This window comes from Aythya fuligula, chromosome 10 (assembly GCF_009819795.1).
Source record: "Aythya fuligula isolate bAytFul2 chromosome 10, bAytFul2.pri, whole genome shotgun sequence".
NCBI classification, from domain to species: domain Eukaryota; kingdom Metazoa; phylum Chordata; class Aves; order Anseriformes; family Anatidae; genus Aythya; species Aythya fuligula.
In genome coordinates this window covers 11,892,492-11,916,420 of record NC_045568.1, presented here as the reverse complement: position 1 = coordinate 11,916,420, position 23,929 = coordinate 11,892,492, and the positions used below count along the sequence as shown (strand labels likewise).

Below are 23,929 nucleotides of genomic sequence, written 5' to 3'. Positions count from 1 at the left end.
CGGGCTGTGGGGCGGGCAGACAAGGGGGCCGGGTGTCCGCGGCCGCTGTAGCGCCATGGCGAGGAAACGCAAAGCCTCCATCCCAGCGGCGACCGCCAGCAAGAAACGCCCCGGGGGGCCGCGGGATGAGGTGAAGAAGGAGAAGGAAGAGGAGGAGGAGGAGGCAGGTGGGTGCGAGCGGGCGGCCATCGCCAGGACCTGGGGCTGCGAGGAGGGACAGGGGCCGTTGTGTGGGACTGGAGGGGGGAGAAGCTGCTTGGATGACCAGGGGGCTTGTTTTTAACTGACCCCACTGGTAGGACCGCAGGGATCTCTGTGTACTTCTTGTTCACTGCGTTGTGATGAGTGCGTTCCTGGAGCTGTTGTGCAGTTCTTGCCTGTTTCCTACAAAACGATGATGTGCTCTTCATGTTGAGCGTTTGCTTTCTTATGTAACTAGTGGATAATTTGCTTCTAACGAAGTCTGTGGAGGTATTTTTTTCTGATTGCTACGGAGGTGAGATTTGATCCTTTGACATAGCTTCTTGTCTTCTATCCGATGCAGATGATTTTGAAGAGAAGAAGCCCAGTATAAAGAAGAGCAAACCCAAAGTTCCAGCTACGAAGAAGAAAGAAGACTCTGATCCTGGAGTTTCCAAGTCAGCAAATAAACCTTCAAAACAAAAAGGGGTAAAATTGCTAGCAAAAGAAAATAAAAAAATCACAGAAAATAAAGGAAATCACAGTAAAGAGCAAACCTGCAGGTAAGTTTACTTATTATTCATCATTAGAGTATAGAGGGGCTCTCTGTTTCTGGTTGTTGATTGTTTATATTTTTTTTAGGGTCTTTTACTGCAAATATGCACGTGAGTAGATTGCTTTAGGCTAGAAGTCCAGTTTAGTTCATTTGTGCCACACACTTTAACAGACATACTGTCTGATTGCAGAATCAGTCTTGAGGAAGACCGTCTATATGGGAAGCAAATATCTGAGCCTTTTCAAAACAATGGTTTCAATATATGATGTTATTTTATTCTATTTTTTACATAGGGTGAGGGAGGTTTTATGGAATCTAGCACGAATAGAAATATGACCCTGAGATTAGGGTGTAGAATGATGAGCAGAAACTTTTAAACATATAATTCCTCTGTGTTTTTTAGGAATCCAAATACAACATTAGTATGGTTTTGCCGTGATTTCTATAGGGAATGTATCAATAAGAAGAAATGAAACTGGTCTCACTTCACTGGCCAACCAGATCCTTTGGTATTAGCATAGTGAGACAGAAACGGTTCCAATCCCAGTACTCTGTGAAGGTTTGGTAAGGACAAATTATTCAATGAACAAATTCTCCAAGAACTCATTTATACAAGCTGTTAAAAAGGATGGGACCTTTTTTTTAGGTTCAAGCATCTTTTTTCCTAAACAACCTTGAAGAACTAAGATTTAAGTTTGCACTGAAAAAATGTTGCCCAATGAACCTGTGGTTATTTATGGCAAAGATTGCTTGCTTTTCTGAGACGACATCTGTGGTTTACGTGTCAAATATTCAAAACCTTTGCATCTGTTGTTACAGATGTAGAGGTCATGCTTCATATATTTCCCCATTTTAAATATTTTCTTTCTATATATTTTTTTAAATAAACAAGCACCTGAACTTTGTGATGCTAAAACCATTTTGGTAATTTTAATAGTGATTCACTGAAGCCCCCTCAGAAGGAGACAAAGTTGAAGAGAGAATCTTCTGTTAAAAAGGAGATGGATGAAGACAATACTGATGACGATGATGAAAGTGAAGATGAATGGGAGGATGTGGAAGGTAACAATTGCATGTTTGTTCCAAGCAGTAAATATTCTTGTACACAATGGGTCTTTTTGTAATTTGATTTTTGAGCCATTTCCCATTTGGATTCAGGTAAATACATACTCTAAGTGTACTGAGTATATTCCATGTGCCAGGTTCCATGTATGTTCTATATTAAAAGGTCATATCTCACAATACTTCTAGAATGATTCCAAAGTAGGAAAAAAACAGACAACTGACTTCAAGGTAAAGCTTTGAATTTGACAATTTTTTGGTGTTTGTTAGGGTTATGCTACCATGTATAGCACTTTCTTAGCTATTAGCATTGTTTAATACTGAGAGAAGCAAAGAATGAATTGGTCTGAACATTCAAAACTCTTGACTTCCTTGTAAAGAAAAATGGAGGTGCAATCAACTGAGCTGTTCAGTGAGGTTTCTACCAACAACCTGTAAGAATCATGATGATCATAATCTTCATAATTTGCTGCTATAGATTTATGCCTTCTAAAGTGAAGTCAGTTGTGTTTTTGTTGTTGTTGTTGTTGTTGTTGTTGTTTTGTTTGTTTGTTTGTTTGTTTCAGTACAAGTACTCTTTGGGTGGTATCTGCTTCATTCAGCTTTCTCATGATTAAATTTGCTTGTTGCAGTCACTTGTCATTAGACTGTGCTGAGCTGATTCCTCAGTGGCAGTTGACTATCATCCCCCAGTTACTAGAAAAAGCTGAGTAGACACTGTGTTACAGAAGATCCAGGAACTGATAATTACTGGGGACATTCTCTTTGTAGGTTGTTTGAACACATGAGGAGGAGTGGGTGGGTTTTTACCCATTGTCAGTCCTTCCTATGGCAAATATTCCACATTTGCGTATTTTTAGTAATGTTTTGTTTTGGTTTGGTTTTCTAGAACTCCAGGAACCTGTCACAGATAAGTTAGAAGAAGCTGCTGTTCATTCCTCAGTGGCGCTGCCAAGCAATCCGGTTGAGATAGAGATTGAAACGCCAGAACAACGTAAGAAAAGAGAGAGAAGGTAAGAACAGGGAAGGCAGTGGAGCGCATCTCATGAATCTAGAAAGGCAGATCCATAGAAAACTACAACATCCATTTCTTCCGTAATCTTATGCAGAGAAAAAAGGAAATCTGAGTTTGAGACCTATCTTCGGAGAATGATGAAACGTTTCAGCAAGGAGGTTCGTGAGGACACGCATAAGGTATTGGTCACAAAGAAACCTGGCAGAGGAAAAAATGAATGTAAAATCTCTGAACTGGTCTGTAATGAGGAAGAAAGTAATTTTTGATCAAAATAATTTGGGGTCATGGCTACAAGAGAAAAAATAAAAGGCTGTAGTCCAGACAGATGCTCACTGGACTTCTCTTGAACTGTAAGTTAGAAACATCCATGACTGTGTTAGTAAATTTCCAAGTGAAAAGAGATGTGAGTAGGGGGTGTGTTTCCCCATTGTGTGTATCTGTTCATTCTATTCATGTAAACTGTCAGTCAAGTGAGCAGGAGGCACTGACAGGAACTTCAAGGCTTTTCTCTATTATGATGGTGATTAGATGACAGTCCTGTGCCCATCTTATTTGTAGCTGCCTGTCTCTGTCAAAAGGAGCAGTAGAGGTATCCTCATTTTTAACCATGGACAGTAGTTCCAGCAAAGAAAACCTTGTTTGAACTCACTATAGAAACTTTCTTCTCTCAGGTTCACCTCTTGTGTTTATTAGCGAATGGTTTCTATAGGAACAGGATCTGCAGCCAGCCAGATCTTCATGCCATTGGTCTGTCCATCATCCCCACACACTTCACAAAAGTGTCTGCAGGCCAAGTGGACATTCTCTACCTTTCCAACTTCGTGAAATGGTAAAATGCTCTCTGCTAGTCCTGCTGTCATACAGAATGTAGAATAAGGGTTCAGGGAGAGGGGTAAATGTAATTAAAAATTTTCAGTAATTTTAAATACAAGAGTGAGAGGCTGTTCTTTGTGAAGAAGGAAAGGATGAACTATGAAGTGTAAGAATATACTCACAATGGTAGATAATAAGTAGGTGTCTCAACATTTCAGGTTTATTGGAACCTTCACTGTCAATGATGAGCTCTCCATTGAAAAAGGAGAGCCCCTTCAGTCAACCTTGGAGAGGCGCTTTGCCATCTATGCTGCACGAGACGATGAAGAGTTGGTTCATGTAAGTGACTGGGAACTGCAGGGTTGGTTGCTGAATTTGGATGCTAGATCATTGCAAACAAGGTGGTGTTTGAGGGGTGAATTTGGAGAAAACAAGTTGGTGATTTAGTGTATTCCCTGCTTTTTTCTTTCTGTTTTATTTTTGTCTGGAGTTCTTCTGTGATTAAGTTCCTCAGTATGAACTGTGACTAAGAAAGAACTGAAAGAGCTGCTGCTTTGCAGACGTGTGGCTTGCAGCTTTGCCTTGTTGCTGATAAATTGGATGTTGTAGCTTCTGTGTCACAAAGCAGTTGTTGTGGTCTTTGCATCCCTGTTCTGTAAATAGAGATGCCACTTCCTGGGACAGGAGGTAAAGACAAAGCAAGCCTGGCTTAGGCACTTAGAAGTCCCATGCAGGAAAGCAGGTGCTGGGTCACAGCTGTTAGCACTGAATTGTGACTGTAATGCCATTTTCTGAATAGCTGGTATTTCTGCTGGGTTCAGCTTATGGTATGTTGTTGGCCTCGGCCACATTTGGGAAGGAGAATTTAGAGTCATCTTACTCAGTTTGCCTCAAGAACAAGAGGCTGATACAGTAGATGGGACTATGGTGACTCACCATGTGCTCCAGCAGGATGGGTCATTTAGCCTCTTGGGTCTTTATCTGTGAGTTCACAGCAGTGCCTCTGTCACTGTTGTACCATAAATAAGAGCCAAAGACAACTGTGCAGTGCTTTGATACTATAGCAGCTGAGCTACCTGCATGTCTTTGTCAGTGTCTACAGTGCTGGGTAAAAGCTAGGAATGAAAATGGTTTGTGAGCTGTCAAAGAGTTTTGAGATTTTTTTCATGTACCTTAAAAAAAGGTTAAACACGCTTTGTTTTTCCTTTTGCAGATATTTTTAATTATTCTCCGAGCATTACAACTACTGTGTCGCCTTGTGCTGTCTCTTCAGCCTGTTCCTCTCAAGGAGACAACAGCAAAGGTAATTTTCATAGGGTTTGTAGAATTCTCTAATCAGTCACTCCCCAAAAGGAGTGCAAAAGCTGCCTGGCTGTTGCAGCTTGAAGTGAATCACTTACTGCATGAACCAGGATGGTAATAGTGTTCTTCTGTCTGTCCTACAGGAGACGCAAACCCTTAAGTTTTAGATTTATCCTTTCTAAAAACAAAACCAACCAAACAAAAAACTCTTATTTTGTATGTTTAAGCACAGTATTTTTTATGTTCTCTCATTTTTCAGTTGATGAACTGAATATTTTTAAAAACTTAGACAGGAAATGCTGCTGGAGTACATCTCTCTTCATCCACCTGCCTGAAGTTTTCAAGTCCCTAAGATATGCAAATTGACCATGCCTTTGGTCTTTATTTACCTCATGCTGATCTCAGTGTTATCTTCTTTTTTTTTTTTTTTTTTTTTCCCCTGCTTTTTGTTAGCTATGGTAAAAGTGACCTAGCCTCTTTCTTGCAGGGAAAAGGCTCATCCAAGAGGCAGTCACTCAGCAGTACCTCTGAAGGGCGGGAAAGCTCTGGCACAACACCCAAAGCTGTGGCAAAAAAATGTCCCTGCAAAAAAGCCAAGAAGGATGAGAAATCCTCAGGGAGTGAAGAAGACAACAAGGAGCCAGAGAAACCCAGAACTGCTCGGACCAAAAGGACACACAAGTCGAAGCTGACTTCAGGCAGCCAGGAGCAGAAGGAAATTGGTAATGAGGAGAGTGGTTTAGGGGAAAAAGATGTGCCCGTCAAGCCCAAGAACGATCGCAGGAGACGAGTGGCCTCCAAAGTGTGTTACAAAGAAGAGAGTGGAAGTGATGAGGGCAGTGTTTCAGACTTTGAGGTTTCAGAGGAGGAGAGTGATCTCTCTGATGAGGATTTCGTAACTGTATCTAAAAAACAGAGAAGGTCATTGGGCTCCCAGAAATCAAAGCTAACGTCTATCAAAAGCCCCAAAACTGAGACTTCAGAATCAAAGCAATCCAAAAATTGTTCTGGAGTTGAGCCCAGACCAGCCAAAAGCATGGCTCCAGCATTGCCTCATGCATCGAGAAAGAGGAACAAAATCATTTCTAGTGATGAGGATGATGGGCAGCAGCTGGTAAGGAAAGTCGTTGGCACAGACCAGTGGCTAGAGGTTTACCTTGAGCGTGAGAACAAGTGGGTGTGTGTGGACTGCGTTCATGGCAGTGTTGGTCAGCCCCAGCAGTGCTTCAGATATTCCACAAAGCCACTTTACTACGTTGTGGGATTTGACAACGATGGGAGCGTCAAGGACGTGACACAAAGATATGACCCAGTGTGGATGACCACAACGAGGAAGAACCGTGTGGACCCTGAGTGGTGGGAGGACACGCTGCAGCCATATAGAAGTCCCTTTGTGGAAAGAGACGAGAAGGAGGAAAAGGAGGTAAATGATGATCATTTTTTTCAGGACTTTTAATACCATGAGTTCAGTCCTTGGATTCTCATTCACGTAAAAATCATTAGTAACAGTTCCATGAGGAAGTTTCTATTGAACTTGAAATATTTTTGTTTTAAGTAGAATATACAATGATACGATTCAAATAATAGTCAGATAGAGGCTGTTAAGAGAAATACAGATAGCAAAAGTATTGGACAGCTCATTCTGAAAACATACCAGCATGAGTTTCTGTACAGACTAGCATTACCCTTCTTGGAGAGAGTCTTTAGGATACATAGATCTGGGTGCACATCTAAGTGTCTGTGTGCAACAAGAGTGCTTTGGTACATTGGTTCACCTGATAAAATTCCTGGTGTTTTTTTCCTTTGATACAGACTATAATGATTACTATTTTCTTAAATGTTTAATACAAGAGAGCTGCAAAATCACTCTCTTTTGCGTAATTCCTACAGTTTCAAGTTAAGCTTCAAGATCAACCTCTACCAACAGCAATTGGAGAGTACAAGAACCACCCTCTTTATGCACTAAAGAGGCATCTCTTGAAGTATCAGGCAATCTATCCTGAGTCAGCTGCTATCCTAGGGTACTGCAGGGGAGAGGCTGTCTACTCCAGGTGAGTGGAGTGTGTCTCTGTAACAAATTAAAGAGTTAATTGGTGTTAAGACCACAGTGGCATCAACAACAGTCTCAGGCCACATGCATGGATAGGGTGTGAGATTTAGCAATTCAGACAGCATTTGCATACCAGTTAGATACAGCTTTTTTACCATTTCTAGCATGTGAGTAAAGGTTTGAAAGTCTCTAATAGAAATGTTTTCTTCGGACCTTTTAAGAGATTGTGTACACACGCTCCACTCCAAGGACACTTGGCTAAAGCAGGCTCGAGTAGTGAGGATTGGAGAAGTACCTTACAAGGTAAGAGAGTTTGGCTTCCTCCTGCGCAATGTCTGCCCTCTGAAGTTGAAGTTTTGTTTTGGTTTGGTTTATTTTGTTTTTGTCTTCTTTCTGTTGGCAGATGTAGATTTCCTACTTGCTTGCATGTTGTAGCAGCACCACGCATCTGTCCACTTACTGGGCATACAATCTACCCAAATCCCAGCTGTCTGTTCTTCCCACTCCAAGGGTGTCTAGCAGAACTGCACCCTTTTCATCCTCTTCCATTTAAACTTGGGAATCTAGCTCCCTGTACCATACAGGAGGCATGAGTTATCATTATAAGCAGTAGATACTGAAGACAGGAAATAGGCATTTCTTTCTGATGCCTCTTTTGTCCCAGGAAAGTCTGAAATCACTGGCAGCTTGTTTTTGTGGTGTTACAAGTTTGATCTCTGTCTTTGCACAGATGGTGAAGGGATATTCCAACCAGGCAAGGAAGGCACGCCTTGCAGAGCCTGCAAACCGGGACAAAGAGGACCTGGCACTGTTTGGTCGCTGGCAAACAGAGGAGTACCAGCCACCTATAGCAGTGGATGGAAAGGTAGCCAGGAGGGCAGTGTTGGTGTTAAAAGAATTGTTTTGTATGAAGCTGTGGGCTTTATTTTTCCAGAAGTTATATGTGAGTTGTAAGGTGAGATCAGTCAGTAACATCTGAACTGAGGTTTAGTGTTCTGAGGTAACTGTACCCAAGAGAGAAATGGTGAAAGTTTTATTGAGGCCTTTTGTTCCTGAGTCCAAGTAATGCTGAGTAATGAAAGGCAGCTGACTTTCTAATTCAGTTGATCCAACTTACCTACCCCATCTTTGTTTTGCTAATTCTGTGCATTACAGCCAGAGTAACAAGGCCTGGTTGGAGAACATAACTAGGAGATAACCATGCAGCTAAAATATAGACTTGAGCCTTTTCATGTGAATATGATATGTGAATATGAATATGGTACTATGAATGTAGAAGGCCAGAAATAGAGGAGAGACCTTGAATTGCAGCGGGGATTTTCGCCTCTCTCCAGAGGGCAGGAGTGTCATTTCTCTTTAATTCTGCAATAACAGGTTCCTCGGAATGAGTATGGAAACGTCTATCTCTTCTTGCCATCCATGTTACCCGTTGGCTGTGTGCAGCTCAGACTCCCCAACCTGAACAGATTGGCACGGAAGCTGGACATTGACTGTGCTCAAGCAATCACAGGATTTGATTTTCATGGTGGCTACTCGCACCCAGTGTACGTAAAGGTGCTTTGCTGCAGCTGAGGGATTTCGATTTTCTGCAGAAGCAGTATCCCCTGTGCTAAGGAGGACATGTCCTCCTCTTTTGTGCTAGCTGTGGTAGTAGAGTTAATGTCCCTGGCAAGCAGAAGTGACTTTATATGCTTAAAGGGTCTGCACTTGTGTGCGGAGGATAGCTGACGAATTACACACACAGATCCTATGAGACAGCTTAGTCAGTTCTGTCAGTATTCATCAACTTTTAGTTTGGCTGGGTCAGCAGGCATTTGCTCCCTTTTTTTTTTTTCTTCTAGTAGCTGACAGAGGATTCTGTTCTCCTTCCTAGTACTGATGGCTACGTTGTTTGTGAAGAATATAAAGAGGTGCTCATTGCTGCCTGGGAGAATGAACAAGCAGAAATAGAAAAGAAGGAGAAGGAGGTGAGAACTATTTTTGCAGCCTCCTTACTGTTAAATTTAATTTAAGCTGTGGACAATAAAAGGTCGGCTATGTAAGCAGTGGACACAGCTCTATGATGGTAAGAGGCTAATGGCATCCCCCAAATGCCTTATTTGGGGCTTGCTGTCTGTACTGCAATGGGAAGCAATACAAGGGTGTAGTTTTATCTGAAATAGTGAAATCTTTGGAACAGTTTTCCATGGCTCCTGGGAAATGTGAAGAATACATGTATGAGGTTAAACTTTTTGAAGAGGCTCCAGTGTATTTTACACAGTGAGTGCACATATCAGAAAGTGACAGTAATTAATACGCTTAGCAGATAAGCGGACACCAATACATCATACTCCTAAGAATCCTACCAGCCTATAATCTTTTAATGTGATGCATTTAAGTTGGTGGTTTGTGTGTGTTTTTTTTTTTAACTGCCACTTAAAGTCTTCAAACTTATATTTTCTGTCAATGTAAACACATTGGAACTTGAAATAGTGATTCTTTTTCTTTTCAATGTTAATACCACACAGAAGCGTGAGAAGAGAGCTCTGGGGAATTGGAAGTTGCTGACAAAAGGACTTCTTATCAGAGAGAGACTGAAGCAACGCTATTCCATCAAGGTATTCTGCATTTCTGCTATATTCTTTTTCAGGAAGATATTTCTCTACGGAGAGATTTTCTTCCAGTATTTCCAATGTGTTATTTTTCCAGCAGTAGAGTGTAGAACTTCAGAATGTAATCGCTCAAAAATCTTTCTCTTTCCTGTTAATATTTGACTAACAACTAGTTAAAAAAAATCTACGCCAAAAATCCAACAGTCATGAAACAGCCATGAAAGATTAAGTATTATTTTACAAGAGACTACTGTTTAACAAAGCACTTTTATTTTTATATTACTCTTCTGTTTTGATATACCCCTTTCCTAAATTTCTTCCTCTAAGCCAAGTATGTAGCTATTAGAATGTCAGTGGGCTGCTCTTTTGTATGAACTCAGATATTAGTTCTTAATCCTTTCCCTGTTGCGAAAGGTGAAAAGCATGATCTTTTTAAAGATGGTTAATTTTTATTCTTCTGTGACCTAAAACACCTGCTTGAGTTGGAAGAATGCTTGACGTTCAGAAATAGAAACACACTGCTTTGGGTGAGAAGCCCAGACAAGAACAGCCAACTTTTGTAATGTCATTGAGAGCTACTGTGACAGAAAATGAACCTTTTTAGTTACAAGTGATTCCTAGAGCTTCCTTTTCCATTTTCATGGCCTTTTTTTTTTTTTGTTTAGACTGAGTCATCTGCACCTGAGACAGAGAAAGGAGCTGGATTCTCCTCTGATGAAGAAGGAGGTCCAAGTTCAGGAACTGCAGGACGGGATGTGGCAATTTCTTGGCCCCAAAATCGCCAGGTAGAGAAGCAGAAGGAAGAGCAGACAACCAAAAAGAGCAAGCGAGAAAAAAAGGGAGAGGCAGCACAGTTGTTTCCTTTTGAGAAACTGTGATCAAAACAAGCATTTCTTTACCATTTCCAGATGCAAGAACATAACTGTCACATCAAATGTATCCTATGCCAGTTAAGATCTTCTTCTGTGCACTTGTGTTTCTGAGCTATCAGGGACCAACCTAATTCTGCATCAGGAATATCTTTTGCTGTTGTGGATGATTAAGTTCATCCCTTTATCCTTGAACCTAGGAGAAGCAGATGCAGAGTTGGACCTTCTAAGATCTCTAAATGAAGTTGGTCTCTTTTTGTTCTCTTTTGTAAATATCACTTAGCATCACTTAGCACTGTAATAAATCCATTTTCTGAGGCATTTCATTAGCACTATCTCTTCCCATTTTTCTCCTTTCCATTTTTCCTACTTGTCCAGAACTAAAACATGCAGCTGCTGTTTAACAGTCTGTGGTGAGCTGGCCAAGACACTGCTAATGTCCTCTTCAGTACTTTCAGTTCATACTTTATCCAAATCAGTAGTGAGGTAGAGTTCTAGTCTCACCGTCTGTCTCATCATCACAGAGGGGGAAATACTTCCTCTAAGGTGTCATGAAACATGCAATCAAGATTTAGAGGAATCCAAAAATTTACTTTCTGAAGAACACATGTGCCTTTTGTGAAAACTCAGCTTTGGCTTTTTAGCCTATGGTCTTCAGCCTTCCTTTACTTTCAGAAATCTTGTGCATTAGAAGGAAGAAGCCCTGTCCTTGTTTCAAACTTAAGGTTAAATGTGTCATCTTAAGTCATTTAAAACGTATACGTGTTTCAGTTTTGTTTTATCAAGACTGTTTGGTATTGTTCTGGAAAAAAAATGTGTAAATCTGGCAGTGTTGTCAGAAAAGAAATTCAGTGAAACCAGGGAGGTTTTCTAAAATGTTATCTAGTACTTAAGCTCTTAAAAACCGTTGAGAGGAATGTTAAATCTATACAAGCTTTTCCTGCAGTTTAGAAACAGAAACACTGATCTGTATTTTGCAGTATCTTTAAAACCACATTAAACTGACAGTCTATATTTTTAAAGAGAAAAATATGGTCTACTTATTGCTGGATGCTGTTACAGAGGAAGACTTCAAAATGCAAGAAAATGTTTTTCATTTAATTATGTTTCTAAAAAATCTATTTTTGTACTGTATTTGTAGAATAAAATAAAGTATTAAAACAGACTAATGCTGTCTTTTATTCCTCTCTTCTGGCAGCAGCTGTTTTACCTGAAAGGATTCTAACGTGAGACAAAAAGCATTGTTAAGAGAGCTATTTCTAAACATCACACATCAGGTCCCAGGATATTGCAGAACTGCAATACTCATTTTGAGTTTTAGTTTTTGCTACTGAGTACTAAAACAAACAAAAACATGAGTTGTAGGTTTGGTGAGTAGGTATAACCTGTACATAAGACTTCACGAAAAAGTCTCTGTCTTGCATAAAGTATTAACACTGCAGTGGACTCAAGCTGATAGTGTGTTTTGCGTTAATCATTGTGTGGGTATGGAGGAGGGTACGCCCTGAGACAAGTGCTTTGAATGCAAGGATTGAAGTCCAGCTCCACCTGGCATTAGTAATTTTTCATCTGCTTAAACTGAGAGCTGATATCACTTGTATCAATGTGACTCAGCACTTCTTAATTCGGGATACTTAAATACAAGAAGTTGTGAGTAGTCGCTACATACAGTCAGCAGGGAAAGAGAGACAAAATGACTGCAGAAGGCAGGATGCTACTTGGCTGCAAAGGGAGCCAGCTCCTAAACTAAGCATGCAAAAAAATGAAAGAGTTTTCCCAAGATGGGGAAATAGTTGCAGGTTATACAAAACCCAGTTGAACACTCATCTTCACCAACAGTAAAAAACTAGCTCGCCTAGAAGCCACAAACTAATCTTCCATGTACCTGGACACAAGGTGTGCCATGCTTAAAGGTAACAAAAAAAGAAGCCCGCAGACCAATCTTCTGAAAATTGTATTTTATTAAACGTACAAAAGCTCAGCACTTCTGTAGAAAATTGTATCTTTGTTTCTAATATAGTAATACTGGTTAGCTTCCTGCATCATCAGTAAAACAGCAGTCCAGCGTTTGTTTTTCTCCCCAGCAAAGTGCAATTTCTCATTAGATGCAGTAAAAGTCAGAGGGCAGCAGATACAGACTGCCCAGGATCACCAACACATGTCAGCTACACGCATGAGACTACGTGCACTTCCTATAATGTTCCACTCGCTACCACTGCTTTCAGGGACAGGAGATTGAATTAACAGCATTAAATACCAGAAAAAATAAAATAATTAAGGCTAATAACGTAATTCCTACTCAAAATGGTTGTGATTTATAAATCAGATCTCTATTTTAGTACCATTTATAGGAAACGTTTGCTTCAACGTATATTCAAGTTAAATTCTTTTGGTATGGGGAATACAGTCTCAAGTACTAGTTACAACAGGAACCTGTAAGCATCACAACTCTACAAGAAAAGTGTTCTTATGATACAGCGATAGCGCAACGTTTAAGCTACTAAGTCTATGAAAGCTAATCAGGCAGAAATGTTTTCATGACTTAATTTCATGGAGCATTTTCATTGTCCTTGCTAAATGAAATTCAAGAAACAAAACAGTATGTATTGCAAAACACACCAAATATTATGACGAATATATATTTGATTATTAATCAGTTTTGTTTCAAGGCAGCAGGTTTTATTTTTAAAGTGAAAGGTGAGTGATCTCTGAGTATCCCCTTAAAGAAGTGCAATTTGAAGTTTTTATGTAACACTACCATTTTGGGTGTTTAACTGAGAACAGCTTCAGAGATTTTTAAAAGAAGTTGAGGAAAATCACTGCTTTCTGGCAAATCTTCCCTGTCTTAGAGCACGGCTAACCTGGACACTCAAGACTTCAAGTTAACTTTAAAAATACTGAGTCCAAAAGAATATATTTTACAAAAATATATTGTCAAAGTTGTTTTTCCTTTAACAATGCACTTCCAAATACATTAGCCAAAGAAGAGCACATGACTGTACAAATCAGAAAAGGTAGCAGAGGGATGGATTGTCAGAGATAGGTATGAACACGTATTTCCTAAGGATTTCAGATCCCAGTCCATGTGATGAAGCTGGCACTTTCTCCATAATACACACAGTGGTAATACACTTGTTGGTAAGGATTTGCCAGTTCAGGGGGAATTAATAAATGGTGAAAGATAATCTGCTTTTTCTCTGACTTAGAATGAATACAGATGCTCCAAAATACTTTTTTCCTGAAGTCAGTATCACTGACTTCCTACAAATAGCATGCTACAGTCATCTTTTCCATAGATAATACATTTATGAATGGCCCTCCCCAGCTGCTGGTGCACGCTGCTGAACCCCGATGTGCTGTAAGCATGCTGCAGTAACTGGAACAGAAATGCACTTGAAGAGTTTCTAGCCTGGATTCAGTGCAGAACATGAGAGCTTCTTTCTCACTGATGCTTCTTTGGTGGAACACGGGATTTTGCAACCACGATTGGAACTACAGAGAGCAATCCAATCAGCAAAGCCCAGAGAGGGCGGTAGAAGAGCCAGCCAACGGAGATGGTCAAGAGTGACAATGAACTGGCTACGCAGAAGGCAAAAGCTTTTAATCCAATGTTAACCAGATCTCTCACAACAGGAAACCAGTCCACTGCAGGAAGAATTAAATGAGATAAAGTAGTTGACAAGATTATCGTTTACAAACAACTCTTATTCATTCTTAGGATCCACACATAAACAATTGCGATCAAAAGGAAGACTCAAATTATTACCAAGGGCACTGGATGAGGCATTTCAGCAGAGTATCCTCCAGGCATTTGATAAATAAGCAACAGCTAGCCATCTAAGACAATGGTGTCCTCATCTCTTCAGACAGGAAATCATGCAAAATTAACTCTGAAGTCTTGTCCAACGCTCAAGAGGCAGCATAGACAAATAACCTTGCAGCTATGAACCAAGTCTAAGGCAACGGATATAACATGCAAGCAAAATAGGAATTTCTGGCAAAAATAAAGCTTTCAGCTGTATGCATATGGATAAGTAAATAAATAAAAAGGAGTATCAAAGATTATCAAAGCAAATGATAGCTTTGATGTCTGAAGTTTATGCAAGTTTGAGGCACCGTTCTCCTGTTCAGTGAGCGTTTATTCCAACATTCTTCTAAGTTAAAAGGAAGAAACCAAAACTTCTTTGCTGTGCTCACAGTAGCATAGAATAACTAAAGACAAGTTATTATAAAACTACTAATTAAGACTTGGTGGGAGACCACCTGTATATGGGTGTAGAAAGTAACTGGATTGCAGCAGCCACAGCAAGACTTGAAAGAACCAGCCCAGCTTGTGCTTTGGCTTCTAATTTTGGTAAGCACTAGGCTGGGATCTTCTGAGACTGGCAGAGAGATACCTGTTTATTTATTTATTTTCACAAAGCATCCATCTGGTGCTGGGATTCTGTTTATCCTCACTTGTTTACAGGGACTTTCACACTGAATCCAATCTAAGATCAAACAAGATTGTTCCTGGCCTCCAAATTAATTACACATCTGAGCAAGAGACGATGCTCTGTGGATTATGATCCTATTTCTAAGTCATTTTAGTTTTCTGTCACAAACTTACCCAAAGTGTAAACAATTCGGGTCATTAGGTTGATGCCTACAAACATTGCCAGCCAGCCAGCTGCACGGAGGGCCCAAGTCTTCATGGTGTTACTCTCGTGCTCTTTCTGAAACACCTCCTGAAAACAAATGCCATTACATGCAGCCTGTTTCTCAACTTCTTTTCTGATCCAACTCTTTCCAGTGCATTCTGAACAAGTCGGAGTATTTTAGAGGTACAAGTTCTCCCACAGAAGATATGTTGCAGTTCATTCTTTACGGCTTTTTTTGTGGCTGTAGTACCCCAGCACACTACAAGAGATTTCAAAGCGCAGCACAAGGGAAGCCTCTACTTTTCCAATTTAAGATAGCTCGATTAAGCACCCTCTGATACTCTCTATAACCAAAGAGAGAGAGAGTGCACACACACTTTGGTGCAAATGGATACACTGAACATTACTGTGAAAAACAGAGCACAAGTAAGTACATGTAACATGAAAGATTTAGTTTCGGTATCTTTGCAGGAAGAGAGAAAAGGCAATGAAGGAAAAGTGCATGAAAGAAAAAAAAATAGTATGCTGAGAAGAAAAGATAAAAGATGTGTATATTTCACCAAGCAAAGCAAAACATCTATTTGCAAGAATTCCAAGCAAGATTTTTTCAAAATGGATTCTGTGCCCCTTCTCCCTCCATAGTGAAACCTACACATGCAGATGGCTAAGAAATAATACAACACTCATAGGAAAAGACACACGTATGACTGATTGACTACTTGTATGTACAAATACTTTAGAACTTATTCATTTTTAGTGAGTTTGTTTCCAGGGAATTAAAATTCTACTTAATGAAGATTCAGAGCTCGCAGCAGAGAGCTGATTCTACTGCTACTCTTTCAACTCAAAACAAACACTTTAACTGCTTTTGGAAGCTCCTGTAAATTCCTGACATCTGGGATTTTTGCGGCAGGGCATAAAGCAATCATTAATGGAAACCAACCTACTAAAAGTAGTAAATGAATCACCAAATTGCTGGAGCATGCAGGATTTATTGGAGCATTATGCACTGCCTGAAGGTTCTTTCTCAGCCAGAACAGCAATAAACATTTCAAGCAAGCCTAAACTCCCTGTTTAGAGAGGCTGAAGAGAGGATAGCTCCTACGGTTTATTTAATTAAAGCCTGATTTTTACTGTTTTTGCATATGACCTTTTCAAAAGCATGTGTTTGTGTGTGTGTAAGTGAGAAGCTACCAAGGAAAAAATAAAATGCAAAATGAGAAGGCACAGGAACAGTCCTTAGAGCAAATGATGTTCAGCACCATTACAAGGGGTTGTTTTTTTTTTTTTTGTTTAAACTACAGTTTAGCTACAGCTTCTTCTTAAAATGGAAAAAGAAGTAGGAATAACTACAGTCAAATTATATACTGCTAGCAGGTGAAGCACAGCATTTTGCTGCAACACAAAGAACATGCAGAAAGCAGGAAGGCAAACATGGGCTGTAATGCTTTGCCCTAGATAAAGCATGGAGAAAAGCCAATGTTTACATCAGCTATCTCTTCCTCTAGAACAGGCCTGCGGGAGAATGAGAGCTTATTCCACTGCTGCTTCTGCAGTACCATCGGCAATTTTAACCCTTCACTTGTACACTGTGGTATCTTACCTCCACGGACAGATCCCCAGGGTAGAGAATCTGCAGGACAACTCCAGACTTGGTGTGATATGGAACAAGTTGGTCACCTTTCTGGCGAGCAATCACAGTCACCTTGGAAGAAAGAGAAATAATTTTACTGGTTACTGAGTTAGGGACAGAATTTGAAAAATTCTCAAGCAGCTGAAGACCCACCTTATCAGCTGAGCCCAAATGGGGGTCATCTCCACTCAGACCTGCATAGAAGAATGAGACACGAAGGTCTCCCACCTACAAATAAGGAGAATATTTCAAATCAACAGAGAAAGATTTCATTACAAAGGAGAATCACAGAGAAGACAACTGCGCATCGGAACGCTCTTTCTGTATCGTCACTTTTCTTAAGCATTTATGTCAAGCCAGAGGATATCCTGTAGAAATTCTAAGCTGCACTTTTTTGAGACCAAAATGTGATTGCTCAAACACAGCTTTGCAATATCCCCTCTGTTTTAGCTGCATGAACACATTAACACCAAAGAGATCCTATGTTCATCCCTTGTCATTTCATCTTTTTTCAGAGGAAGGCAGGCAGCACATTCTTTGTACTCAGTTCAGTACAGCAAGGCACAGGTTGAACCTACCTCCCAACACCATCCCATGTCATTCTATCTAAAAGCATGATAGACAAAAAACAAGCAAGCAAACAAAAAGAGAAGATGCGAGCAGAATCAGAAGCTTCCTTCATGACGATCACTCTCGCTGAAGGACTATACTAACAGTATTGCCCTATGTGGTACTCTGTACCCCACTTTCTACATGTTGAAACAGAAATTGGACATACCCCAGCTTTCTTTTTCACATTATAGCAATTTCTGCTTTAGTTTTTTTCTCATCTTACTTCTGGACGCCTGGGGTTCTCGCTGTGGTAAAAATAATCTCCTCCCCGAGTAACATCAGCATGTGGATCCTCAAGGTTTGACAAGCTCAACTGCTTGAAGTCATCAATCTTATCCACAAGACCTAAGCAGAATAAAGAAACAAGCTCAGGTCAGGTGTCTAACAGCCAGTTTGCAGGGTGGCTTCCTGGCTTCATTTGAAATGACTGCCACTTTAGGAAGAACTGAAGTCTGCTGCTAACAGAAGACACGAAGTCAGTACAAAGCAATTCTTACCTTTGGAAAGGACAAAGCTTCCAACCTGGACATTAGGAGAAACTGCAGTGAAAGACTCCACAGCCATGGCACTGGAGAACAGAAAGAGTTCCTGATTAGTTCCAGAATTATGAACAGTGTGCATGGGGACAAGAGACAAAGCAGGTATGTCATCTATGCTTCCTTTTTCCATTCTCATCTAAACAGGTCTATTTACTTGGGATTTATAATTAAAAACATGTATGTCTTCATTTTTCTTCCTAACGCAGTATTTCCAAATAAAGGGCAGTTTATTTGGATGTGCCCATAGGGCCAAAACAAAGCTCTGGAGGTTAGGCAGAGTTCTAAGTTTTATTCAAATCCTGGTTCTCCTATCCCTTTGGCTGTATTTGTCACTTACACTTTTTTTTTTTTTTTTTTTTGCCACATGGTACCCTGCTTCCTAAGGAACTTAGCAGGTGCTCTAAGAATGACAAGTTAAAACTTAGCATTAAAAACGGCACACTGCAGTGTAATTAAAATGTTGCAGATGAGAGAAATACAAAACTGATTATATAGAGGCAATTGCCACAAATATGCCTGAGCTCATACATGCTAGCTTAGAAGAACAGCATGCAAGTGGTATGGCAAGCTCATGGGATGACAGCTATTCTCACTCAATTTGTGGTAGAAGAAAGAACTAGCAATAGACTACACTAAAGGACAATAAAAGTCAGACAGAAACCCACTCAAGTTCTCCCACATGGAGACCATATGGTCCAGAGGTAAAGTAATAGCCTGGATATCCAGCCATGGCTAATGAGTAGCATAATGCTGCTTCCACCAGGCAGCTTTAAACTGCTATTTATCTATGATTAAATTCTCTCCAATAGGAAGAGGCAAACACTTTCCATCTACTTTGCTGTGCCATGAAGATTAGGTGCAGAGCTCTCATCTTTGATCGCATACATTGACAGAATCTAGAGGGACTGTGCTAGGTGATAAATTACCTTGGGTTTTTGTGTCCAATTTCTCGATCAAAATTCCTGCTGTTCACAACTTCAGATTTCCATTCAGTATCTGAAGAAAACGATATGAAGATTGATAAGACAGGAAGAATTGCCACTCAGATCTTAGTTACTGCAGACACCTCTCAATCAATCAGTTCTAAATTACATAATTACACTCACAGTAATACTTTTTACATCAAGAGACAAAATGTGATAGTCTGTAATGATACTTAAATCTAGCCTCCTAACATATTAGCAATAAATGGAAGGGCTTAGAGAAGAGGATTTTAGAGATAAAACTGTAACTCATCTTCACTCAGTGGGAGCTTTGCTGTTGGCATCTTCCCTGATCAGACTTTGAGCACTGGCTCCACATTTTAGGATCAAACTGGTTTTGCAAGGAGAGGCTGTGAGCTCTGCTGGAACTAGCAGATTTCAGCGCAGTCAAACAAGATAAAGATGGAATCTGTAGCTGCCACTGTCAAAAATGCCTAACACTGCCTTCATTTGGGCTACAGCAGGCTCCCCACATCCCCAGAGCAGATTTCTTTTTAGCCAAATCTGGCTGCAGGGTAAACGAGCGATCAGTTATGTAGGCCCTTGGCTGCCAGACAAGGACAACCCACCACATCTAGAAAAATACCAACTTTTACTGGACAGAATCCAACAATCTTGAGAGCACAGTTTTTGTTCGTTTTTGTTTTGTTTTTAAATTGCCATTTTTGATAGCTCACACCCACCTAACTTTGCTCCTTATAGATCTCCATGCTGCAGAGCCCCATGCTACAGTGAGCTGGGAAATTTTTGTGATCACACCCAGAAACCACACACCCACGTTACGTACCCATGCGCTTTAACTGGGAATAAATGAAGCAGAGAGACTCATCTCCAGATACACAATGACTCAATTTTTTTGCCACTGGGTAGATCAGAATGATCCTCCCACTTCTGCTCCTACCAAAAAAATACTTGGCAAAAGCTACAGCACACATCAGAAGGTGGTGGTGGTTTTCATTAGCTAGTATCAACACCTAATAAACAGACTCTCAACATTTTGCCTTTAGAGACTGGAGCTACGCCGTTCTTCCCTGTCTGTTTGCTTCTGCTCACACCTGACATACGCCCAATTACAGCACTTTGGAAGAGCAATCTCAGAAGTAGCTTTCAACACACTGGGCTCCCAGCTCTGCCCGTCTCCCATCACTGAGGGCCCTATGGATCCTATCATGGGAGCACACTATCCCTGGATGCGCTTCCAACCCCTGGGATTTCCAAGACAAGACTTAGAAGTTGCTTGCTCACAGCACGTATCATTTCCCCTCAGTTACTTCGAGAGGCCCTGCCATTTCCTTAGGAAATAGAATTTTTGCTATTTTTTCAAATAGCTTTCTTTTCTAGTGAAAAAAATAAAGGTTTTACAACAAAATCAGAATACACACACATGAAAATCCAAAGTTAAGAGCATAAAAGGGACTTTCTGTTAATCAACTTACTGTATGTATACTTTGTTTCTTTCTTAATCTCACCATTTTCTTCATACTCCCTGCAAAGAAAGATAAAAGAATTGGCTTCATGGTCTATGCTCAAGTTTTAAAGAACAGAAGGAAAGGTTTAGTAATCATGGGGGAATAAAAGGATTATAAAGTTTTATTTAAAAAAACAAACAAACAAAAAAAAAAAACAGGACCAAATATTCAGGGAAAACAATACTTATTTGGCTAAACAACTAGCAGAGAGGGAATATTATGGGGATGGAACTAGGGAATTCCTAACAGTCAGAAAGAACATTAATATATCAGAGAAGCTTTAGGAACGTTAGAAAGGGTAGCAATCAACTGTGCCTTTGGGAAAAACAGGAGTGTTTTATATTTTTTCCATAAATTGTTAAAGATTTTTGAACTTTGTTGAAAACACGTATGACCAAAAATCAGTGGTTTCTGAAGAGGCCCAGCACAGAACAACAATAATGAAAACAAAAAGCCACAGCTACAGCACAGAGGTCAAGAAACCCCATACAAACTATACTAAATCAGGAAGTGGAAACATTTTATAAACATCTTTGATTTTATCGGATGTAAATTCTGCAACATCAGCCATCCACAAAACCTGACATCTCTAAGGAAATTAAAGTGACTCCATAAAACACCCCAAGAATTCCAGACCTCTCCTGACAGAGTTCTGTTGTGTGGTTAGTTGGTAGGTGGGTTTTTTTTTTTGGCTTTGTGAGCGGGGAAAGAAAAGGAGTATTTGTTAATGGGATCCTGTTTACGAAGATGTTGTCTTAACAACTTTTAAAAGTTTCTTTCACTCACCTAGATTCTTCATATTCTACCCACTGGTACATTTCCACTGTGCGCTTAAGCTTGACAGCATGGATTGTCAGCCCATAGCTGGGATCAAACAAAGGCTATGTCAAAAATAAAGAAAAAACAAGTCAGTATAAATGCTGTTCCTCACAAATTCAAACACTATACTTTTATTACTGATTGCTTTTATTACTATATTACTACTACACTTTTATTACTTTGCTAGAGCAAAGGTAAAGTTCATTATTTAGAAAACATGAATTGAAAGAAAACTTATTTCAATACATTTTCAATACTTCATTCAATTTCAATACTTCTAAACAAAGCAACAACGTGCAAAAAGTCCCAGAAGATGAAATAGAGGATCAAAGCTCCTCCAGTTTGTTACTTCTGCATGGCCAAAGGAGCAACACAATACATCAGTGCTGCCTTCCCACCACACAGCCTCTTTCATTCAAAAATCTTTAACAACTTCACAACTGAATTAAATACCTTAAACACAAGAGGTTGCATCTCCATCCCATCTGTACTGTAAAAGCATAAACACTTTACAATGCCATGAATGTACAGCAGCTTCCTTACACAAAAGGAAACTGAAATTATCCTTCAAGTTAGTGGAAGGGTAAACACAGCATGTTGCTTGGGAGAATGAAGACTGGTGCTGTGCAGCACCTCCCTGATTTTGGCCAAGAACTATAGCTTGGATGGTAGCACGTAGTTCTTACAGAAGCGGAGAGAAGCTACTTGTTTTCTGCATGGATAGCAAACAGTTTTAATTGGCAGCAAAATTTCTTCCCTCCAAGCTTGAAATTCTCCTATCTTCAGGATACTGTTTGTATTTACCTTTGATGTGCTCAGAGCGCCAGCTAAGTGTACTAGTCTCCCCTCATTCTGCTGAGACACACTGTGAATGTTATCAAGAGGGATCACAAGAGAAAGTCCCTCATCAAGAGATTTGGCTGTCCTCAAAGCTCGTCCCTGTAATCAAGAAAAACAAAATCAAGTTGTAGAGAAACAACGATATTGCAGTATTTTGTGAAAAAGGTTAGCAGACAAGCAATTTGCAGACCCTTGGGACTTCTACATTCAGACTCAAGGCAAGCTCTCAGCTTGCAATCCTTCACTCTCTTTCTCCGCATCTGACAGTTTGGTGCAATACTTCTTACCCATGCAGCAGGACAATTAACACTGACTTAACTACACAAACACACATAGTTTATTATTACAAAGGTCTAAAATTATTGCTCTTTACCTCTTACCTTATTGTTCTTGAATGACTGCAAAAATTATGCTAGTTATAATCCTTTTTCCAAAGGCCTGTACAACTACTTGACTACTTTTTTCCTGCACAGTCACTGGAACTGGCAGTAGTTCCTTTTCCTCTTGTAGAGGTACAAAAGAAAGTGTTAGGTGAAAATTCACCTAGGTGAAGGTCTCATACCTCACTTCAAAACTGCCAAACTCATGCATGTTTGCAAGGGTAGGGTATAAGAATTCCTTATTTACTTTAATTACTTTTTAAACATAAAACTAAGACAAAGTAACACTGAGAATAATTAACACCTTCACTTTTGCAACATGGAATATGAATTCCTTTAATGAAATTGTAACAGCACTAGAAATGAGGACCCTGTGTTAGCTCAATAAGAGAGATGAATGGAATGTGACTGTCTCATACGAGCCTCTTTCAATAACACTATATATAGGCTGTTTCCCCACCACCTCAAAGGTTTTGGATCTTACCTCCCACCACACACATCCTACATCTCTGTCACACTGTTCTATAGAAAAAACATTTGTGGCCCTGTGATTTCACTCTTCTGTTACATCTCAAGCATAAGCACCAGACTCTCCAGACATATTACTCTCTTTTCATGGATGCAGTATTAAAACTTTAGCATGAAAATTTCAGCGAGTCTATACATGCCAAAACAGTTGAATGTCAACTCGGCTATGACATGCTAAAGCTGTGTATAAACACTGACAGTACTTCACTTACTTCGTTGGTAAAAAGAAGGTAGAAAGACAGAAGAAACGTCACAAGTCCCATCAACATGCCTCCAGAGGTCTCGCTGAGCCTCTCCAGGAACCCCGGTTTGGCCTCACTTGTGATTTTAACATGTTCTTTTTTGCTGCCTGTGTCAGAGAACTGTTGGAGATAAACCAAAAATGCAGTGTCAGTGTGAAAGGGGAAGGCGTTCTGTTCCAAAATGAGTTTTGTAGCTTTGTTAAACCTGCTACTCTGCAAAGTAGTGCCTCTTGCTTTGGGCCTAAACTTGCCCACTACAAACAAACTCCAGCCTGATAGAAAAAACAGTTGCTCTAAGAGCTGTTCAGCCCATCCCTTCAGGCCTCCTTAGCTCTGTCCCAGCGCTCCCAACCCGGTGCCCACGCCCCTCGCTCGGGCGATGAGAAATTGAGTAATGCTCCCAGATTCCACGCCAGCTACAACACGGCTATAAATAACACCTCACGCTTTACTTCGCCAGTGACCAGCGCCAGCATACTTTAAAATAAAAGCTGCCCGGGCACCAAAGAAGGCTATCAACGCAAATCTGGCATCGCCATCCTCTGGCGCGGCGCTAAAGGCTGACAGCGGCGGTTACACCCCCTGCGGAGTGGGGGCTGCAGGGGCCGGCCGAGAACCACGCCGGGGGAGCCGAAGGAGCCTCACAGAGCGAGAAGGGGCGGCGGCAGGGCCAAACTTACGTTCCTCGACATCTTGAGGCCGTTCCCTCAGCTGGCAGCGCCCCGGGATGAGCCGCAGGAACCGCCGCGAGCACCGCGCTCCGCCCGACCCCGCCTCAGCCCGACCCCGCCTCGCGCCTCACGCCT

The 23,929-nt window shown here is 40.5% G+C and overlaps 2 protein-coding genes across 3 annotated transcripts; one reads left to right on the top strand and one right to left on the bottom strand.

Annotated features, from left to right (window-relative positions):
* Positions 1-34: 34 nt before the first annotated feature.
* XPC (XPC complex subunit, DNA damage recognition and repair factor) lies at positions 35-11,515 on the top strand. 2 transcript variants are annotated; one of them, XM_032194397.1, is made up of 16 exons: positions 35-167; positions 545-743; positions 1,674-1,798; positions 2,688-2,811; positions 2,908-2,992; positions 3,485-3,642; positions 3,845-3,965; positions 4,840-4,929; positions 5,416-6,351; positions 6,819-6,979; positions 7,200-7,281; positions 7,709-7,843; positions 8,353-8,522; positions 8,852-8,945; positions 9,486-9,575; positions 10,235-11,515. In XM_032194397.1, exons 1-16 carry the CDS (start codon positions 56-58, stop codon positions 10,445-10,447), a joined length of 2,895 nt encoding a protein of 964 aa, XP_032050288.1. In that variant the 5' UTR covers positions 35-55; the 3' UTR covers positions 10,448-11,515. The 2 variants fall into 2 exon arrangements, with proteins under 2 accessions (XP_032050288.1, XP_032050289.1); XM_032194398.1 differs by lacking the exons at positions 9,486-9,575; positions 10,235-11,515 and having other exon boundaries at positions 8,820-8,871.
* Positions 11,516-12,381: 866 nt separating this feature from the next.
* TMEM43 (transmembrane protein 43) lies at positions 12,382-23,895 on the bottom strand. Its single transcript, XM_032194342.1, has 12 exons — positions 23,804-23,895; positions 23,094-23,243; positions 21,938-22,072; positions 21,101-21,195; positions 20,282-20,331; positions 18,789-18,858; positions 17,821-17,891; positions 17,547-17,668; positions 16,865-16,939; positions 16,682-16,783; positions 15,048-15,165; positions 12,382-14,083 (listed from the first exon to the last, which is right to left on the bottom strand). The coding sequence occupies exons 1-12, from the start codon at positions 23,813-23,815 to the stop codon at positions 13,881-13,883; spliced, it is 1,203 nt and encodes a 400-aa protein (XP_032050233.1). The 5' UTR covers positions 23,816-23,895; the 3' UTR covers positions 12,382-13,880.
* Positions 23,896-23,929: the final 34 nt, after the last annotated feature.

Excerpts from the sequence above, each read along its gene's own strand:
- XPC (XM_032194397.1), top strand. The coding sequence starts at position 56 with ATGGCGAGGAAACGCAAAGCCTCCATCCCAGCGGCGACCGCCAGCAAG. Across the intron at positions 744-1,673 it reads AGTAAAGAGCAAACCTGCAG|TGATTCACTGAAGCCCCCTC; the intron begins GTAAGTTTACTT and ends TAATTTTAATAG. Across the intron at positions 2,812-2,907 it reads CGTAAGAAAAGAGAGAGAAG|AGAAAAAAGGAAATCTGAGT; the intron begins GTAAGAACAGGG and ends AATCTTATGCAG.
- TMEM43 (XM_032194342.1), bottom strand. Across the intron at positions 18,859-20,281 it reads AGAAACAAAGTATACATACA|ATACTGAATGGAAATCTGAA; the intron begins GTAAGTTGATTA and ends CGTTTTCTTCAG. Across the intron at positions 16,784-16,864 it reads ATTTGGGCTCAGCTGATAAG|GTGACTGTGATTGCTCGCCA; the intron begins GTGGGTCTTCAG and ends CTTTCTTCCAAG.